Below are 17,834 nucleotides of genomic sequence, written 5' to 3' on the forward strand. Positions count from 1 at the left end.
AGGTCAGTCAGGGAACTGCACCTAGGATAAGTAGTCGCCAGAAAGGCTGCTTTGCCATGTACTGGCTATTGGGCAATCTGCAGTGAGGGTGATATGTATATCCCCAGTCTCAGTCAGGAGATACACACATAAACCTCCGTTCCGTCATAGCCAGGGTCTCCCAAATTCCCCAGAACACTTTGCTGCCACCAGTTCCTCATATCATATTAAAACCAATATCGGGTCAGGAACCCACCCACAAGATAGCATAATTTAGCACGGAGGACGTGGCAGTTTGATCATAAAGCAAGGAAAAACGAAACTAGTCAGTTTTATAGATTTACTCCAGAAAATATAGGCAGTGTTTATGTGGCGCCCCAGGGTCCTGGTCGTCACAGTAACATTGCTTTCCTTATGGGGAGAGTGATCTTACGTTTGGAAGAGATGAAAGATAACCCTCACCAGGTAATCACAATGCACACATGTTCACACTCCAGGCCACAAGGGGAAGCTTTTGATCCTATTTACCGTATTTTTCGGACTATAAGACGCACTTTTTTTCCTCCAAATTTGGGAGGAAAGTGTGGGTGCGTCTTATAGTACGGATATAGCATGTGGGGAGGGGGGCAGCAGCGAGTGGGATCGCACTGTTATCCCACTTCAGGATGTCCCCGCTGCCGGAATCAGCTGCTGGGGAAAGCACATGGCCCCGCTGATTAAGTGCAGTGAATATTTATTAGCTGCTCCCCGCCCACCGATCAGCTGAGCGGTGAGCCAGGAGCAGCAAATGAATACTGCACTTAAGCAGCGACACACAGTTTCCCCCGCACTGATTCCGGGGAGAATCTGTGTGTCCGGGGGAGGAGGAGGCAGCAGCAGGGGCCAGGAGATCGCTGTCTACCTGCCTGTGCTGGACGCTGAGCTGTCTGGTGCACAGGGAGGACCTGTGTGATGTCAGAAGTGGGCGGGCTGGAGCATCACATGGCAGCTCAGAGCCCTCCCTCTTCTGACATCATCACAGGTCCTTCAGACTCCCACCTAGAATCTGCAGCTTCCTCTTATGTCCTGCGCTGTGGAAAGGCAACAACAGGGAGGGCTCTGTGTGTGTGCAGCCATGGGATGCTCCAGCTTTTACCTCACCACAGCTGGCTGGCTGCCACAATTAAGAGATCAGTCTTTACAAAACACAATAAAGCACTCTGCCACTCCTTTGGTGAACTATAACTCCCAGCATGTCATAGGATCTGCAGGACATGCTGGGAGTTATAGTTCTCCCATGGGATTTTAAAGCAGCACTCCAGTGTTATTTTGCAGTGCTGGAGTGGTGCTTTCACTATAAGCCCTGTGCACCCATTCTTAGGGCTCATTTCCACATGCGAGGCACACGTCCGTATCTCGCATGTGGAAACCAAGCTGTGGAGCCGGCACTCCAGAGCGGAGCGTGCGGCCGCATAGGAACACATGGAGCTGCACAGCTCCGCTCCAAAGTGCCGGCGCCAGAGCTTGGTTTCCACATGCGAGATACGGACGGGTGCCTCGCATGTGGAAATGAGCCCTTATGCTCACCCTCCAGCGTCTTCATATCGTACTTCACAGACACCACACTGGTCCCGCAGCTTCCAACATAATAACATACTATTATATATAATAACACCACATATAATAGTATGTTATTTATGTTATTAAATTTTTACCACATTTTTTTTTGCTTCAAATATTTTTTTCCCTATTTTCCACCTCTAAAACCTGGGTGCGCCTTATAGTCCGGTGCGTCTTATAGTCCGAAAAATACGGTACTAAGTGACTGCCCTACATATGCATATATAGTGGTTTGGAGGGAAAGTTAGTGAGAGAAAGTGCCAGGAAGAGACTGGAGCAGTCTGAGGCAGAAGAAGGTGTAAGGAGCCGTGTAGCCGCAGTTGCTACAGATCCTGGAAAGGAGATATACAGAAAGAGAGGACATCGTTCAGTGAGCGTGAAGGAGAGCGAAGCACAGGAGAGGATATATCAGGGGAGATCAGCCACGAGCAGGCTGCCTCCTATTGAAGCGCGGATTACCGGTAGCCGGACCACCAAGGTTGTAAGGGACTCTATGACTTACAGCAGAGACCAGCAGGACAGCTGAACCGCAAGTTACCTGTCCGCCACACACACCTGAGACACAGTAACACATAGAGCGCGGGGCATGCTAGAGTCCCTGTAAAAAGGCTCGAGTTACCTGTCATGCAGGTATTGTCCTATCCTATATGGGGGACAGAGAAGAACAGTGAGGACCTTATCTGAAGCCATAGGCAGTAAAGGACTACAACACCACCGCGCTTTGAGGAAGGCTTTCACTAGAGAAGAAAGAGCACTACTGGACAATATGCACACCACAACAACTATTATGATATAAAAATATCCACTTTATTGGTTCACAACAACATTAAAACATAATTAAAATAACCATACAACTGTCTCCACCCTGGGTGAATAACATCACACTTCAATATATGACCTGGTATACAATAATACATACAGTATATTCATCCATAAATATACAACATTCCCCTTACTTAATGGCTCATGGGACGCACCATATTCATATCCAATTAAGAACTCAACACTCGAGTTCAATTGATGCGTTCCTGAAAAATACACTGGATAGGTGCCCTATCCAAGGCAACCAGCCTAAATCACTAGCCTGATGACCGGTGAAAATAACACCCCCAGCACTTATATAAAAGAGTAATCCATAATAGGAAATCAGTAAGAAGAAGGAGGATATATTACCCAATATACCACGATTGCATGAACAATGACCATGCTCAAAAGGCCCAGGGTGGAAGGCAGTACATGGCCCCACGCGTATCGCCCCCGCAAGTGAGGCTTCATCAGGGGAAGTAAAAAACATGTGACCAACCTGTGAATAAATATACCAAGATCCCGTGTCTAATAGCCTACCGATGCAGGCCGGTGTGATCAATCCTGGAAGCGGACGCCAGGTAGAAAGCCGCAACTGCCATAGATGTCGAAGGGGGAAGCGCGCAGACGCAAACTGGAGCACAGCCGCAATTGCTGTGGAGGTCAAAGGGAGAGATGTGCAGGTGCGGGCCGGAGCGCAAACCGAACAGCCACGCATGCGCAGTATAGTGACAGGGCACAAAAGCCCCATTCCACATAAGGAACTGCACGGCCAATGTAAGCATATAAAAAGAATATGAAGAAAATATGCGCACGCGTGGACTTAAGACATAGATCCAACCACCGTGCCTGCGCAAAATAAACCACAACCATCCACAGCACAATTTCTCCACTACATGCTCATGGCCCATCAGGCAGTACCATACATTCGTCCCCAGGGACTAACAGTCCCACCATATCAGTCAACCATACATCCATACAAGGTAGAACATAGAAACATTCATTATTATAGACAAGTACCGAATATTACATGCCCATATATATAATTAAACATAATTTGATTATAAATAGGTCAATATATAAAGTAATAAATATTTATATTTATAAAGGCCACCCCATATGTTAGGGGTCCAAATACCATTAATTAAACCACAGTCAATGGTAATATCCATGGAACCAGAGGTGAAACCATGGATCACCATATATGCAGGAGGAACCTGTCAATAATACATACAGTATATGATGTGTGCAGTATTTCGCTACCTACCTAACAGAACTGCCAACTCCCCTGCCCCATGAGCCAATACTACAAGACTTATTACCAATGTCCAAATTCAAAACCGCCAACTCTAAAGTACACAATCCTATTTATGATCCCAGTTTCAATATATAAGGGCAAGGGCCAGTCCAATTCCATATAGCCATGCCCAATAGATGATATCAAGCGAGGATTCTTGATTGAAGTGTAGATCCAAGATACGTTATTCTGATATCAAACTAAAACCTCTGGATCGAAGTATAAATCCTCGATACGTTATTCCGATCCATGCATAAACCCGACTTCAACCCAAGTATCCAGTAAAGAGCTACTCCTCATTTAACCCTGCAGGAATAATACATCCAAGATTAAAAATCCAGCGTGATTCAGACTGTAATAACAACTTCCTTGGACAGTCTCCTCTATCAGAGATGACTATCCTTTCCAGCCCAACCACCCATGTATTAGATATCCTGCCAGAGTGGTATGCCAAAAAGTGGGCCGACCACTGGAGTTAAAGTTTTCCCCTTCAGGAGATCACTTGATGCCAAATTAATGGTTGAAAAGTGCTTCTGGACCCTACGTCGCATTTCCTGAGATGTCTGGCCTACATACACCTTATGGCATGGACAAATTAAGGCGTTGATGACACAATTTGTTTTGCAACTGATAACATTTTTAAGCTTATGTCTCTTGCCAACAAGGGGATTGATAAAACAATCCCTGGTGGAGCCCATGTGGGAGCAAATATTGCAATCCCCTGAGCGATATCCCATGGTTAAGTCTGGCAGTCTGCCTCCTATAGTGGCTACTAATCGGGAGATCCCTCAAACTGGGAGCTCTCCTTGCCACAAGAAGTGGCCGTTCACCAATGATTTGTCAAAATGCCCCAATGTTTTTGCAAAAAAGATCTCACTTTTGATCAATGAGTTTCATAACTAGTTATAAAACGAGGGCCACAGTCCCATACCTTATTTCCTGCGCTCAACAGGGATTCCTGCGTATGGGCCCTGGCCCTTTGGAATGCCATAGAGATATTCCTTCAGGGATAATTTCGCACCTTATCCTTGAATAGATCCAGTCGATAAACCTTGGTGACCTCCCACCAACCTAAAAAAAGGTTGGTGAGGGCCGGGGCGTATCTGGCCCCCATGGCCACACCCGATGTCTGGAGATAGTGCAGCGCCCCAGAGTCCTGGTCGTTGCAGTACTGATGCTCCGCTGCTAAGGGGGGCTATGGTACGTCTGATGGCACTGAAGGAGTTCATCTGACCAGGTATCACAGACACCAATACACTTCACAGTCTGGCCTCCAGGGGGAGCTAAGGGTGCTATGTATTAGGCCACTCCTCACAATCTGGTAAAACTGGGGGTTGGATAGGAAGTTAGACAGAAAGCTGACTGGGGATCAAACAGGCAGCACCCTGTGGCAGAGGGTGTTGCAGGGAGAGACTCGGAGGGGTCCCTGTCAGGGGTGGGATCCTGACAGAGGCCTAGCGAACAGAGAGAACGTTACGGGACCGCGCCTGCACTTGATCGCGGCGGTACCCTAAGAAAGGACAAGAAGCGAGGTATATTGTGCTGAGTGAGAAACGAGATCAACGCAACAAGGAGAAATACCAGTAGGAGTCATGCTGTAAGACGAGGCAACATCCTACTGAGGCGCGTAGCCGGTGGCCGGAACGCCGAGGAAGTACTAAGCTCCAAGCAAATACTTCAAACCTACGGCAGGACAGTCAGCTATAGGCGGGCTGTCTCACACATATCACCTATGAAGACACAGGGGGCAACAATAGGAGAAGGGCATCACTAGGGTCCAGGAAGAGCTCCGAGCCTACCCGTCATACGGGTGCGTCCTAGCCATATCATCTGGGGGACGAAGAAGAACATCAGAATCGAGTTGTGAGGGAACACGAGAAACAGACACAACAGTTGTGGGGACTATCCCGTGAGCACAGCAGGGGAGGACCGCAACACACAAGCGCTAGAAGGTAGGCACAGATTTCCACCTGCAAAGGGAACTCTGGAGGTGCCATCGGACCGGCCGGACTTGCGCAGCCTGGTTAACCGTATTCCGGACTGAGGACCCTGAAGCGTTCAGTAAAGAGGTAAAGAGACTGCAACCTGGTGTCCTCGTTATTTCCTGCGACCGGCACTGCACCGCACTACCACCACCATCCACACCTATTATTGGGCGCCCCTCAGCAGGGTCACGGACCGGGTCTAGCCACCGTGACAATCCCAGAGCAGAGACTCAGAGGCCCGGTACCGGGTACCCCTCGGCCCTGCGGCAGTGGGGGCGCTACAATAGTATGCCCTATCAAATAAAAAATAGTTATGTTTTAATACAAATTCCAACAGGTCCACAATCAAAGAATCATGCATTCTCTCCGAATGCCCCAGTTGACCCAAAAAATGTAGAACAGGTGCAATCCCACCATCATGGGCAATATTGGAATAAAGGGCTTCCACATCGCATGTGACCAGAAACACTTCTGATGTCAACGTAATGTCTCGACAATTCCTAATAAAGTGGGAGGAATCCTGTATGAAAGAGGGTAGATGTCTAACCAAGGGCTGCAAAAAAGAATCCACATATATGCAAACTTTTTCACAGAGACTGCCAATGCTGGCCACCATGGGGCGACCAGGAGGTTTACAAAGATCCTTGTGGACCTTGGGCAGCATGTAAAAAGTAGCTGTTATTGGGTGCTCAACCCGTAAATAAATAGTCAAATTCCTGGTTATTGATGACGCCCAGACCCTTAGCCCTCTCAAGAAGGTTCCTGAGCCGGACAGAACAAACCCCCGTAGGGTCACATGGTAGTTTCTTATAAAATCTAGAATTGCCCAACTGTCGAGGGGCCTCTTCTAGATAGAGGGCATGCGGCCATAAGACCACATCGCCCCCTTGTCAGCCTCCTTAATCAAAAACGCAGGATTAGATTTAAGACTAGTAATCACCCGTTTCTCCTGAGCAATTAAGATTATCCGGTAGAGATGGATGACGACACAGCAAAAGAATTTATTTCTTGACCAGATCTGCACGAAATTGCAACTTGTGTTCGGCGCAGGTCGTCGCACCATCAAAACGACACATGTGGCGGCATCTGCATACAGCGGCGACATCCGCATATAGCGGCATCTGCATACAGCGGCATGGCCTGCGTACCCAATGTTAAAGATAGGGTGCGTACGCCGCATGCAGCCGTAGGCGGAGCTGAATGAAGAGGCGTGGCAGTGGGCGGGGCTTCATGGAGGAAGTCCACATCCCTCCGCAGTCCGGCTAAACGCTAGTGTGAAGCTAGCCTTACTTGTTGCTGGTTCTTTCCTCATGTTTTTCGTGGGTTTGTCTGTGCAGTGGCCGCGGTGTGAACATCGCCTTACACTGTGCACATATTCCGCTGATCGTCCGGGTTTCTCTGTAGCTTCTTGCACCCGGGGTGCGGCCCCTGAGCTCCTCCACCTGCGCAGCTCCCCACAGGCGCCGTCTTATCCGGCTCCGTCCTCCTCCATGACACATGGTGCGGGGTCAGTGCAGAGGTCAGGGGTCCGCTGGGGTCACCGTCACATCGCCATCAGGGCTCTGTACACAGACAACCAGCATTAGTGACTGCAGCGATGACTACGGAAACCTCATGTGAGACCCTTCATGTCCACCATAAAAGCTCCCACAGAGGGTCTCCAGCACATGGCTGATAACAGAGAACAACAGATATCTATAACATACAGGAAAGCTGTAAACCTTCATACCGTGGTCGCCAGAAGATAGAACGTGTGTAGATGGGAGAGTCCTCGGTGGTTGATACCCTTTAATGACGAACTGAAAAGATGGAGACAAATCGCAGCTTTCGAGGCTCCTCCGGTCTCTTCATCAGGCGGAGAATAACATGAAGTCTGAAGAGTCACAGATTACACAGGCCAACAAAAAACAACTTTTTTTATGTTTCTTTGATGAAAATAGGCAAATATTACTAATTTTGGGTCGAGAAACTCAAATATACCCACAGAATTGTTTAATTAGCTCTCGTTTTTTAGATACACGCCATGGATGTATGTGCTGTAGGTAGCGAGAAGCATTCATTACAAGAGTATAAATTGCACACAAATGTCATGTTCAAACTTGAAATATTGTTTAAAATATGATTAAAATAGCAAGAACACAATACATTAACTGAACACAACAGTTCAGACAAGACCTATTCACGAGAACGCTTTCTTTTTGCTTGTCTATTGAAGTTTTCTTCTGGTACATCTCTGATTAATGTCCAACAGTAGTCTGCAAGCATGGAAGCATTCCACTTGCCCTGATATCTTTGTTCCATATTTAAAATATCTTGGTGGAATCGCTCACCATGCTCATCGCTTACTGCACCACAATTGTCCGGGAAGAAATCCAGATGAGAGTCCAGAAAGTGTATTTTTAATGACATGTTGCAGCCTAATTTATGATACTTCGTAAGAAGGTTATTCACAATATCAACATAGTTATCAACTCGTCTGTTTCCCAAGAAGCCACGTACAACATCTCTGAAGGCTTGCCATGCCGCCTTCTCATTGCCTTGTAGGATCTCGTCAAAATTTCCATCCCTAAGTAGGTCACGAATTTGAGGACCAATGAAGACACCTTCTTTCACTTTAGCATCACTGAGTTGTGGAAACTTCCCTCTGAGGTACTTAAAAGCATTTCCTTCTTGGTTCATTCCCTTAACAAAATTTTTCATAAGACCAAGTTTAATGTGTAGCGCCGGCAGAATGATTTTACTGCGTTCAACAAGTGGACAGTGTTGAACATTCTTAATTCCAGGACACATTTTGTCCCTTGTAGGCCACACTTTTATATTGTAGTGAGAAGATCTAGCACGGCTGTCCCACTCACATAGGAAACAGCAATATTTTGTGTATCCCAACTGCATGCCTAACAATATTGCAACCACTTTCAAGTCTGCACAGATCTGCCATTGGTGGTCACTGTATTTTATTGCGTCCAGAAGCAGTTTCATATTGTTGTAGGTTTCTTTCATGCAAACAGCATGGCCTACAGGAACGGAAGGAAGAACATTTCCATTGTGCAATAGTACAGCTTTTAAACTAACCTTTGAACCGTCGATGAAAAGTCTCCAATCTAGTGGGTTGTACTGAACATTCATAGCGGACATTAAACCATCAACACTGGTGCAGAAAACGAGATTGTCTTGCTTTTTAAAATAAACATGTAAATCTCTTTGTCGATGCCTATAGGCAGTCACTTTAACATTGTACAGTAGAAAGTTCCATTGTTTTAATCTTGAAGCCAGAAGCTCTGCCTTTTCTTTCGACAGGTCCAGGTCGCGTATCAGATCATTGAGTTCACCCTGAGAAAGCAAATGTGGTTCATTTGATGCAGACTGTGAATCATATTCAAGATCTTGTGATGAACTTCCGGGCGATTCTTCCTCCTGATCTGATTCCAGTACATATTCCTTTGGAGGGCGAGGAACGGGAAGATCTTTCCCATGTGGGACTGGTCTTATAGCCGAGGGGATGTTAGGGTACTCAATAGTCCCCTTCTTTTTTCTTGACATGCCATGCTGAAGAGGAGCAACCATGCAGAAATAGCAGTCGTCTACATGATTTCTTGGCTCCCTCCAAATCATTGGCACACCAAAACGCATAGAACGTCCTTTATTCTTCAACCATGCAACCAGATTTACTGAACAACTATTGCAGCAAATGTGTGGAGCCCAGGGCTTCTCCTGATCACCAACCTTTACACCAAAGTAATGATGGTAAGCAGTCTTCACAAGTGGAGTAATTGGTCTTCTTTGGTTGGCAAATGTCACATAACCACACACGTAACAAAAATTGTTAACAATATTTGCACATTTACGAGGCATTTTCAAAGTGTAAATTCTCTCCACAAAATTACTGCAACAAGAGAAAGAGACTTCAATTAGTACAAACTATGCAGACACAATGAATAAAATGGCTGACATTGGTTCAACAGGTCTGTAATCAGGTTTACCAATACACATTTGTTGAAAATTCAAAATTTCCCTATTTTCCTGCATAATAATCTTAACCCCTTCCCGACATGTGACGGTATAGTATGTCACATGTCGGGACCCCCGCTTTGATGTGCGCTCCGGCGGTGAGCGCACATCAAAGTCGCGACATGTCAGCTGTTTTTTACAGCTGACATGTGCGCGCAATAGCGGCGGGTGAAATCGCGATCACCCGCCGCTATTAACTAGTTAAATGCCGCTGTCAAACACAGACAGCGGCATTTAACTACCGCATCCGGCCGTGCGGCCGGATATGAGCGCATCGCCGACCCCCGTCACATGATCGGGGGTCGGCGATGCATCAGGAAGGTAACCATAGAGGTCCTGGAGACCTCTATGGTTACTGATTGCCGGTGGCTGTGAGCGCCCCCCTGTGGTCGGCGCTCACAGCACACCTGCAATTCTGCTGTGTAACAGCGATCTTATGATCGCTGCTGCATAGCAGAGCCGATCGGGCTGTGCCTGCTTCTAGCCTCCCATGGAGGCTATAGAAGCATGGCAAAAGTAAAAAAAAAAAGTTTTTAAAAATGTGAAAAAAATAAAAAAAACATAAAAGTTTAAATCACCCCCCTTTCGCCCCAATCAAAATAAATCAATAAAAAAAACCCCAACCTACACATATTTGGTATCGCCGCGTTCAGAATCGCCCGATCTAGCAATAAAAAAAAAGCATTAACCTTATCGCAAAACGGCGTAACGAGAAAAAAAATCGGAACGCCAGAATTACGTTTTTTTGGTCGCCACGACATTGCATTAAAATGCAATAACGGGCGATCAAAAGAACGTATCTGCACCAAAATGCTATCATTAAAAACGCCAGCTCGGCACGCAAAAAATAAACCCTCACCCGACCCCAGATCACGAAAAATGGAGACGCTACGGGTATCGGAAAATGGCGCAATTTTGTTTTGTTTTGTTTTTTGCAAAGTTTGGAATTTTTTTTCACCACTTAGGTGAAAAATAACCTAGTCATGTTAGGTGTCTATGAACTCGTAATGACCTGGAGAATCATAATGGCAGGTCAGTTTTAGCATTTAGTGAACCTAGCAAAATAGGCAAGCAAAAAACAAGTGTGGGATTGCACTTTTTTTGCAATTTCACTGCACTTGGAATTTTTTTCCCGTTTTCTAGTACACGACATGGTAAAACCAATGATGTCGTTCAAAAGTACAACTCGTCCCGCAAAAAATAAGCCCTCACATGGCCAAATTGACGGAAAAATAAAAAAGTTATGGCTCTGGGAAGGAGGGGAGCGAAAAACGAAAACGGAAAAACGGAAAAAGCTCCGGGGGTGAAGGGATGACATGTATCTCAGCAACAAGAGCTAATAATGATTTTTAAGTAACATATTCGTTTTTAGGATGCTAAAATTATTACAAACCAGCTATTTTCATTTCAGACACATTTTCACTGTTGGCCAGTGTTATACACAGCAGGACACCGGAACAATGCGATAGTATGGGAGAGGGAGAGACAGCGGTGGCGGAAATATTGGAGAACAGACTCTCCAGAGCCGCGAACTGTCTCCTCAGCCACCGCTAGGCGTCACCACCGAGGACTCTGACAGCTGACAGTACAAGGGAGGAGTCTGCTGCACTGAGGGGAGGAGCTGTGCTGACGTCATCACTGTCACATGACCGGATCATAACTACAGGTCCTTCACCACTTCTCTCCCGAGCCCCGCCCCCTGATCACATGACGGTGACGTCACCACAGGTCCTTCACCCCCTTCTCTCCTGAGCCCCGCCCCCTTATCACATGACGGTGACGTCACCACAGGTCCTTCAGCTCTCAGTGCAGCAGCTCCGTCCTGGTTGTGTGCAGCTCGTGTTCTCTGGTGTCAGCCAGCAGCAGATTTCCCGCCATTCCGGTGAGATTACAGGAGGGTTTGGTGGAGTTTTGGTGCTTGTGGTAAATCTGTGAGAGGAGAGTGTGGGGTGAGATCAGAGCTGTTCCTGTGGAGGCTCCTGCTCCGTGTGACTGCGGCTCCTCAGTGTTGGGGACGGGCAGCATTGTATGGGGGATGTGCAGCGTCTCCCCCTCATCTCACGGCCCCGCTGGTGGTGTAGTTACCATGGTGATCGCCCTCTCCTGGCGGTGTAGATACTACAGTGACCGTCCTCCACTGGTGGTGTAGTTACCATGGTGACCGGCCTCCTCTGCTGGCTGTGTAGTTACCGTGGTGACCGTCCTTCACTGGCGGTGTAGTTACCACGGTGACCGTCCTCTGCTGGCTGTGTAGTTACCACGGTGACCGTCCTCCTCCTACGAGGCTGATAATGAGCGGTCAGATCGGCGGAGGAGGCCGCGGTGGAGTTTTGTGGCTTTTCCTCCTGATAAATGTTGATATTTGGCAGAATTTAGTGCTTGTCGTTCTCTCGTCCCCTGTGATTTCCATCTTCTCCTCCATCATGAAGACGCCGGCAGGACGAGATCCCTCCAGCTGATCCAGTGCTCATCCCTCCTCCTCCTGAATGACCCCGAGGATGGACGAGGACAGGGATGAGACCACCAGAAGATTATTCCACTTGGCCCTGGAGATCGTCTCCCTGCTGAGCGGAGAGGTAACTCCTCTACATTCCTATCAGCTTTATTGTGTTCTGTGACAAGTCCGACATCGGGAGGAGGAAATCCAGAATAGAGAGAAGGATTCTTTCCTGTAAGAGCAGTGATTGTGTGGAGCTCTCTGCCCGGAGGAGTTGTCATGGGGATTCCCTATAAGAGCTGTAGAGGGGCCGGGATGTCTGTCCGGAGGGGAATAATATTCCCAGTTATGGCCCCAGATTACTGGAGACGGTTATTGATCCCGGGATTTCTACTGATTGTCAGATCTGGAGTCGGGAAGGAATCTTCTCCCTAAGTGTCTCTCTCCATACACAGGATTACACAATAGTGAGGAAGACCCCGGGGGACGGTGTGACTCCCATCATCCATCTCCAGGAGTCAGGAGGGCGGAGCCCGGGCCCCATCACAGAGCCTCCCCCGCACTCCCTGCTACATGAGAGGAACAAGAAGATCCTGGAGCTCAGCAACAAGATGATTGAGCTGCTGAGCGGAGAGGTGACTGCTGGGACATTATACAGCACTGGAGGATTCTGGGAAATGAGCGGAGAGGTGACTGCTGGGACATTATACAGGACTGGAGGATTCTGGGTGATGAGCGCAGGGGTGACTGCTGGGACATTATACAGGACTGGAGGATTCTGGGTGATGAGCGGAGAGGTGACTGCTGGGGCATTATACAGGACTGGAGGATTCTGGGTGATGAGTGGAGAGGTGACTGCTGGGACATTATACAGGACTGGAGGATTCTGGGTGATGAGCGGAGAGGTGACTGCTGGGACATTATACAGGACTGGAGGATTCTGGGTGATGAGCGGAGAGGTGACTGCTGGGACATTATACAGGACTGGAGGATTCTGGGTGATGGGCGGAGAGGTGACTGATGGGACATTATACAGGACTGGAGGATTCTGGGTGATGAGCGGAGAGGTGACTGCTGGGACATTATACAGGACTGGAGGATTCTGGGTGATGAGCGGAGAGGTGACTGCTGGGACATTATACAGGACTGGAGGATTCTGGGTGATGGGCGGAGAGGTGACTGATGGGACATTATACAGGACTGGAGGATTCTGGGTGATGAGCGGAGAGGTGACTGCTGGGACATTATACAGCACTGGAGGATTCTGGGTGATGAGCGGAGAGGTGACTGTTGGTACATTATACAGCACTGGAGGATTCTGGGTGATGAGCGGAGAGGTGACTGCTGGGACATTATACAGCACTGGAGGATTCTGGGTGATGAGCGGAGAGGTGACTGCTGGGACATTATACAGGACTGGAGGATTCTGGGTGATGAGCGGAGAGGTGACTGCTGGGACATTATACAGGACAACACTGGAGGATTCTGGGTGATGAGCGGAGAGGTGACTGCTGGGACATTATACAGGACTGGAGGATTCTGGGTGATGAGCGGAGAGGTGACTGCTGGGACATTATACAGCACTGGAGGATTCTGGGTGATGAGAGGTGACTGCTGGGACATTATACAGGACTGGAGGATTCTGGGTGATGACTGGGGTGGTGACTGCTGGGACATTATACAGGGCTGGAGGATTCTGGGTGATGAGCGGAGAGGTGACTGCTGGGACATTATACAGCACTGGAGGATTCTGGGTGATGAGCGGAGAGGTGACTGTTGGTACATTATACAGCACTGGAGGATTCTGGGTGATGAGCGGAGAGGTGACTGCTGGGACATTATACAGCACTGGAGGATTCTGGGTGATGAGCGGAGAGGTGACTGCTGGGACATTATACAGGACTGGAGGATTCTGGGTGATGAGCGGAGAGGTGACTGCTGGGACATTATACAGGACAACACTGGAGGATTCTGGGTGATGAGCGGAGAGGTGACTGCTGGGACATTATACAGGACTGGAGGATTCTGGGTGATGAGCGGAGAGGTGACTGCTGGGACATTATACAGCACTGGAGGATTCTGGGTGATGAGAGGTGACTGCTGGGACATTATACAGGACTGGAGGATTCTGGGTGATGACTGGGGTGGTGACTGCTGGGACATTATACAGGACAGCACTGGAGGATTCTGGGTGATGAGCGGAGAGGTGACTGCTGGGACATACAGGACAGCACTGGAGGATTCTGGGTGATGATTGGAGAGGTGACTGCTGGGACATAATACAGGACAGCACTGGAGGATTCTGGGTGATGAGTGGAGAGGTGACTCCTGGGACATTATACAAGACTGGAGGATTCTGGGTGATGAGCAGAGAGGTGACTGCTGGGACATTATACAGGACTGGAGGATTCTGGGTGATGAGCGGAGAGGTGACTCCTGGGACATTATACAAGACTGGAGGATTCTGGGTGATGACAGGAGAGGTGACTGCTGGGACATTATACAGCACTGGAGGATTCTGGGTGATGAGCGGAGAGGTGACTGCTGGGACATTATACAGCACTGGAGGATTCTGGGTGATGAGCGGAGAGCTGACTGCTGGGACATTATACAGGACAGCAGTGGAGGATTCTGGGTGATGACAGGAGAGGTGACTGCTGGGACATTATACAGGACAGCACTGGAGGATTCTGGGTGATGAGCGGAGAGGTGACTGCTGGGACATTATACATCACTGGAGGATTCTGGGTGATGAGCGGAGAGGTGACTGCTGGGACATTATACAGGGCAGCAGTGGAGGATTCTGGGTGATGACAGGAGAGGTGACTGCTGGGACATTATACAGGACAGCACTGGAGGATTCTGGGTGATGAGCGGAGAGGTGACTGCTGGGACATTATACATCACTGGAGGATTCTGGGTGATGAGCGGAGAGGTGACTGCTGGGACATTATACAGCACTGGAGGATTCTGGGTGATGAGCGGAGAGGTGACTGCTGGGACATTATACATCACTGGAGGATTCTGGGTGATGAGCGGAGAGGTGACTGCTGGGACATTATACAGCACTGGAGGATTCTGGGTGATGAGCGGAGAGGTGACTGCTGGGACATTATACATCACTGGAGGATTCTGGGTGATGAGCGGAGAGGTGACTGCTGGGACATTATACAGCACTGGAGGATTCTGGGTGATGAGCGGAGAGGTGACTGCTGGGACATTATACAGGATGGCACTGGAGGATTCTGGGTGATAACTGTGTCTTTGTTGTCAGGTTCCTATAAGGTGTCAGGACGTCGCTGTCTATCTCTCCATGGAGGAGTGGGAGTATCTAGAAGGACACCAGGATCGGTACCAGGACGTGATGATGGAGGAGCTCCGGCCTCTTACACCACGAGGTGAGAAGCGAGGCTCCTTGTTGGCTCCGGTGGATGTGATGACGTCTCTCCGGCGTCGTCCTATAATAGATGATTTTTCTCCAGACTTGCTCTGGTTTTCTCTACATTTTCTCCGTCTGACAACAGCTTTCATTTCCCTGATTATTTCCTTCTGATCTGTGAGTCGCGGTTTCTCCGCTGTCGTCTCGTCTTCATCAGTCTTGAGTCTTCGTCCTCGGCGGCTTCTTTCAGAATCTTTCTCCTTCCTTAGAGCATCGGTCACATTTTCTCTGCAGATGTCCAATCCTCCTGTCCGTTCTTTCGTTCCCTAAGTCTGTCGTGGATTATTACTCAGCAGAGTCGGGGTTAATTTACTGATGATTTTCCACCTAATCCGCTGGCGCTCGTCCGTCCCTCAGAATCCTAGGCTCGGACATCACTGATCTGATCGCATGAAACCATGAGAATTCAACAGCCAGTCACAGTGATCGTGGATGTGGCAGCTTGTCCTGTGTGAGCGGTCACGTGGTACCGCTCATTACAGTGATGAATATGCGGCTCCACCTCCCATAGGGGAGACAGGTTTGTTGTGATCTACCTTGATGATATTCTGATTTATTCATCTGACCTTGAGACACAACAGATGGAGGTGTGGGCTGTGTTGTCTCAGGGTGAATCTCCTAGTAAATGGCGTCCATGTGCATTTTTTTTTTTTTTTTAATAAACTATCATCTACTGACAAACTATGACTTTGGTAACAAGGAACTCTTGGCAATTAAGTGCTGTTGAACTTTGTTGTGCTGCCTTTTTTTTTTTTTTTTTGGAAAATGCAGTTCATCTGGTCATGGCAATCACTGATCATAAAAATCTATAATATTAAGAATCTGCTAAGCGTCTGACATCTTGACAGGCAAGGTGGTCTTTATTCTTCACCAGATTCAACTTTTCTGTGACGTATAGACCGAGGGATAAGCATGTTTGTTTTCCTGGGGGTGGAGATAATTGTTATTGGTTCCTATGCTACAGAAAGGTATAGTTACTGTTGCTATAAGTTTTGACCTTGAGAAAGAGGTTGTAGAAGCTCAGGGGGAAGCGCCAGCTGCCTTTTCTTTAGCTAAATTGTTCTTACCTGTGAATCTATGTCTAAGTTTAAAGTGAACATCATGATTCGGTCTTGGCCGGACACCCTGGTGGTAAAACCACCACAGTTCTCCTTTCTCGGCAATTATGGTGGTCTGCGGTGTATCAGGATGTTTGGGAGTATGTAGCTGCCTGTAGTATGTGTACACGCTCTAAGACCCCTCATACTCGTCCGTCTGGGTCTCTCCAACCATTGGTGATTCCCAGTAGACCTTGGACTCATCTATCACTAGATTTCATTACAGTTTCAGCAAGATGTCTAATTTTATAGCACTATTCACTTTATCCAACGCCAAGACCTTGGCGCACATTTTCATCTAATAATCTCACGATTTCTATCGGATACCTACCGATATTGTTTCTGACCCCGGGGTGCATTTTATTTCCAAGTTTTGGAAAGCTTTTTGCGCTCAGTTGGGGATCCATCTATCATTTTCATCCACCATCTAATGGGCAAACTGAAAGCGTTAACCAGAATTTTGAGACTTATCTTAGATGTTTTGTATCTGAGAATCAGTAAAATGTAGTTACTTTATTTACCTCTAGCTGAATTTGCGGTGAATAACCTTTGTCATGAGTCTAGTGGTAAGTCCCCATTCTTCTGGGCCTACGGTTTTTCTCCTCAGTTTAATAGGAATTGTTCCTTGGGAATACCTGAAGAGGAACAATTTTCATAATCTAACACGTCTGTGTGGCAAGGGGTTCTTAATAATTTGAAGAATATGGGTCCAAATATGAGTGTGGCTGATCTGAGAGGTTTGGTGGGTCTGGACCTGTGTGTTGATGACTTGATATGGTTGTGCTCGAATATTTTTAAGTTGAAGGTTCTTTCTTGGAAACTGGGTCCCAGGTTCATTGGTCCTTAATAAGATTTCTCCCGTCGTCAATCCTGTAGTATTTTGCCTTGCTTTACCACCTACTTTTAGGATTCATAATGTGTTTCAGTGGTATTTCCTCAAAAATTATGTTGTGTCTTCTGAACCATCATCACTACCTCCATCTGCGGTCATAGTTGAAAGGGAATTTGGACTTTCAGATAGCTACGATCATGGATTCTCGCTTTGTTCGGCGGTCTCTCCAGTATCTTGTACACTGGAAGGGTTACGGTCCTGAAGAGAGGATGTGGATACCAGCATCTGACTTTCATATGGTTAGGTTGATGCGGTCCTTTCACTCGGCACACCCTGAAAAACCCAGCCCTGAGTTTC

General features: G+C 47.7%; 1 protein-coding gene across 1 annotated transcript in view; it reads left to right on the forward strand.

Annotated features, from left to right (window-relative positions):
• Window positions 1-17,834, forward strand: part of LOC143793404 (uncharacterized) — a 229,410-nt gene that overhangs the window by 154,995 nt on the left and 56,581 nt on the right. Inside the window, exons 6-8 of the mRNA XM_077280351.1 lie at window positions 12,186-12,248; window positions 12,565-12,744; window positions 15,384-15,507. Coding sequence (XP_077136466.1) covers window positions 12,186-12,248; window positions 12,565-12,744; window positions 15,384-15,507 — 367 coding nt within the window. The remainder of the gene's footprint in view (window positions 1-12,185; window positions 12,249-12,564; window positions 12,745-15,383; window positions 15,508-17,834) is intronic.

Source organism: Ranitomeya variabilis, chromosome 1 (genome assembly GCF_051348905.1).
Source record: "Ranitomeya variabilis isolate aRanVar5 chromosome 1, aRanVar5.hap1, whole genome shotgun sequence".
In the NCBI taxonomy this organism is placed as follows: domain Eukaryota; kingdom Metazoa; phylum Chordata; class Amphibia; order Anura; family Dendrobatidae; genus Ranitomeya; species Ranitomeya variabilis.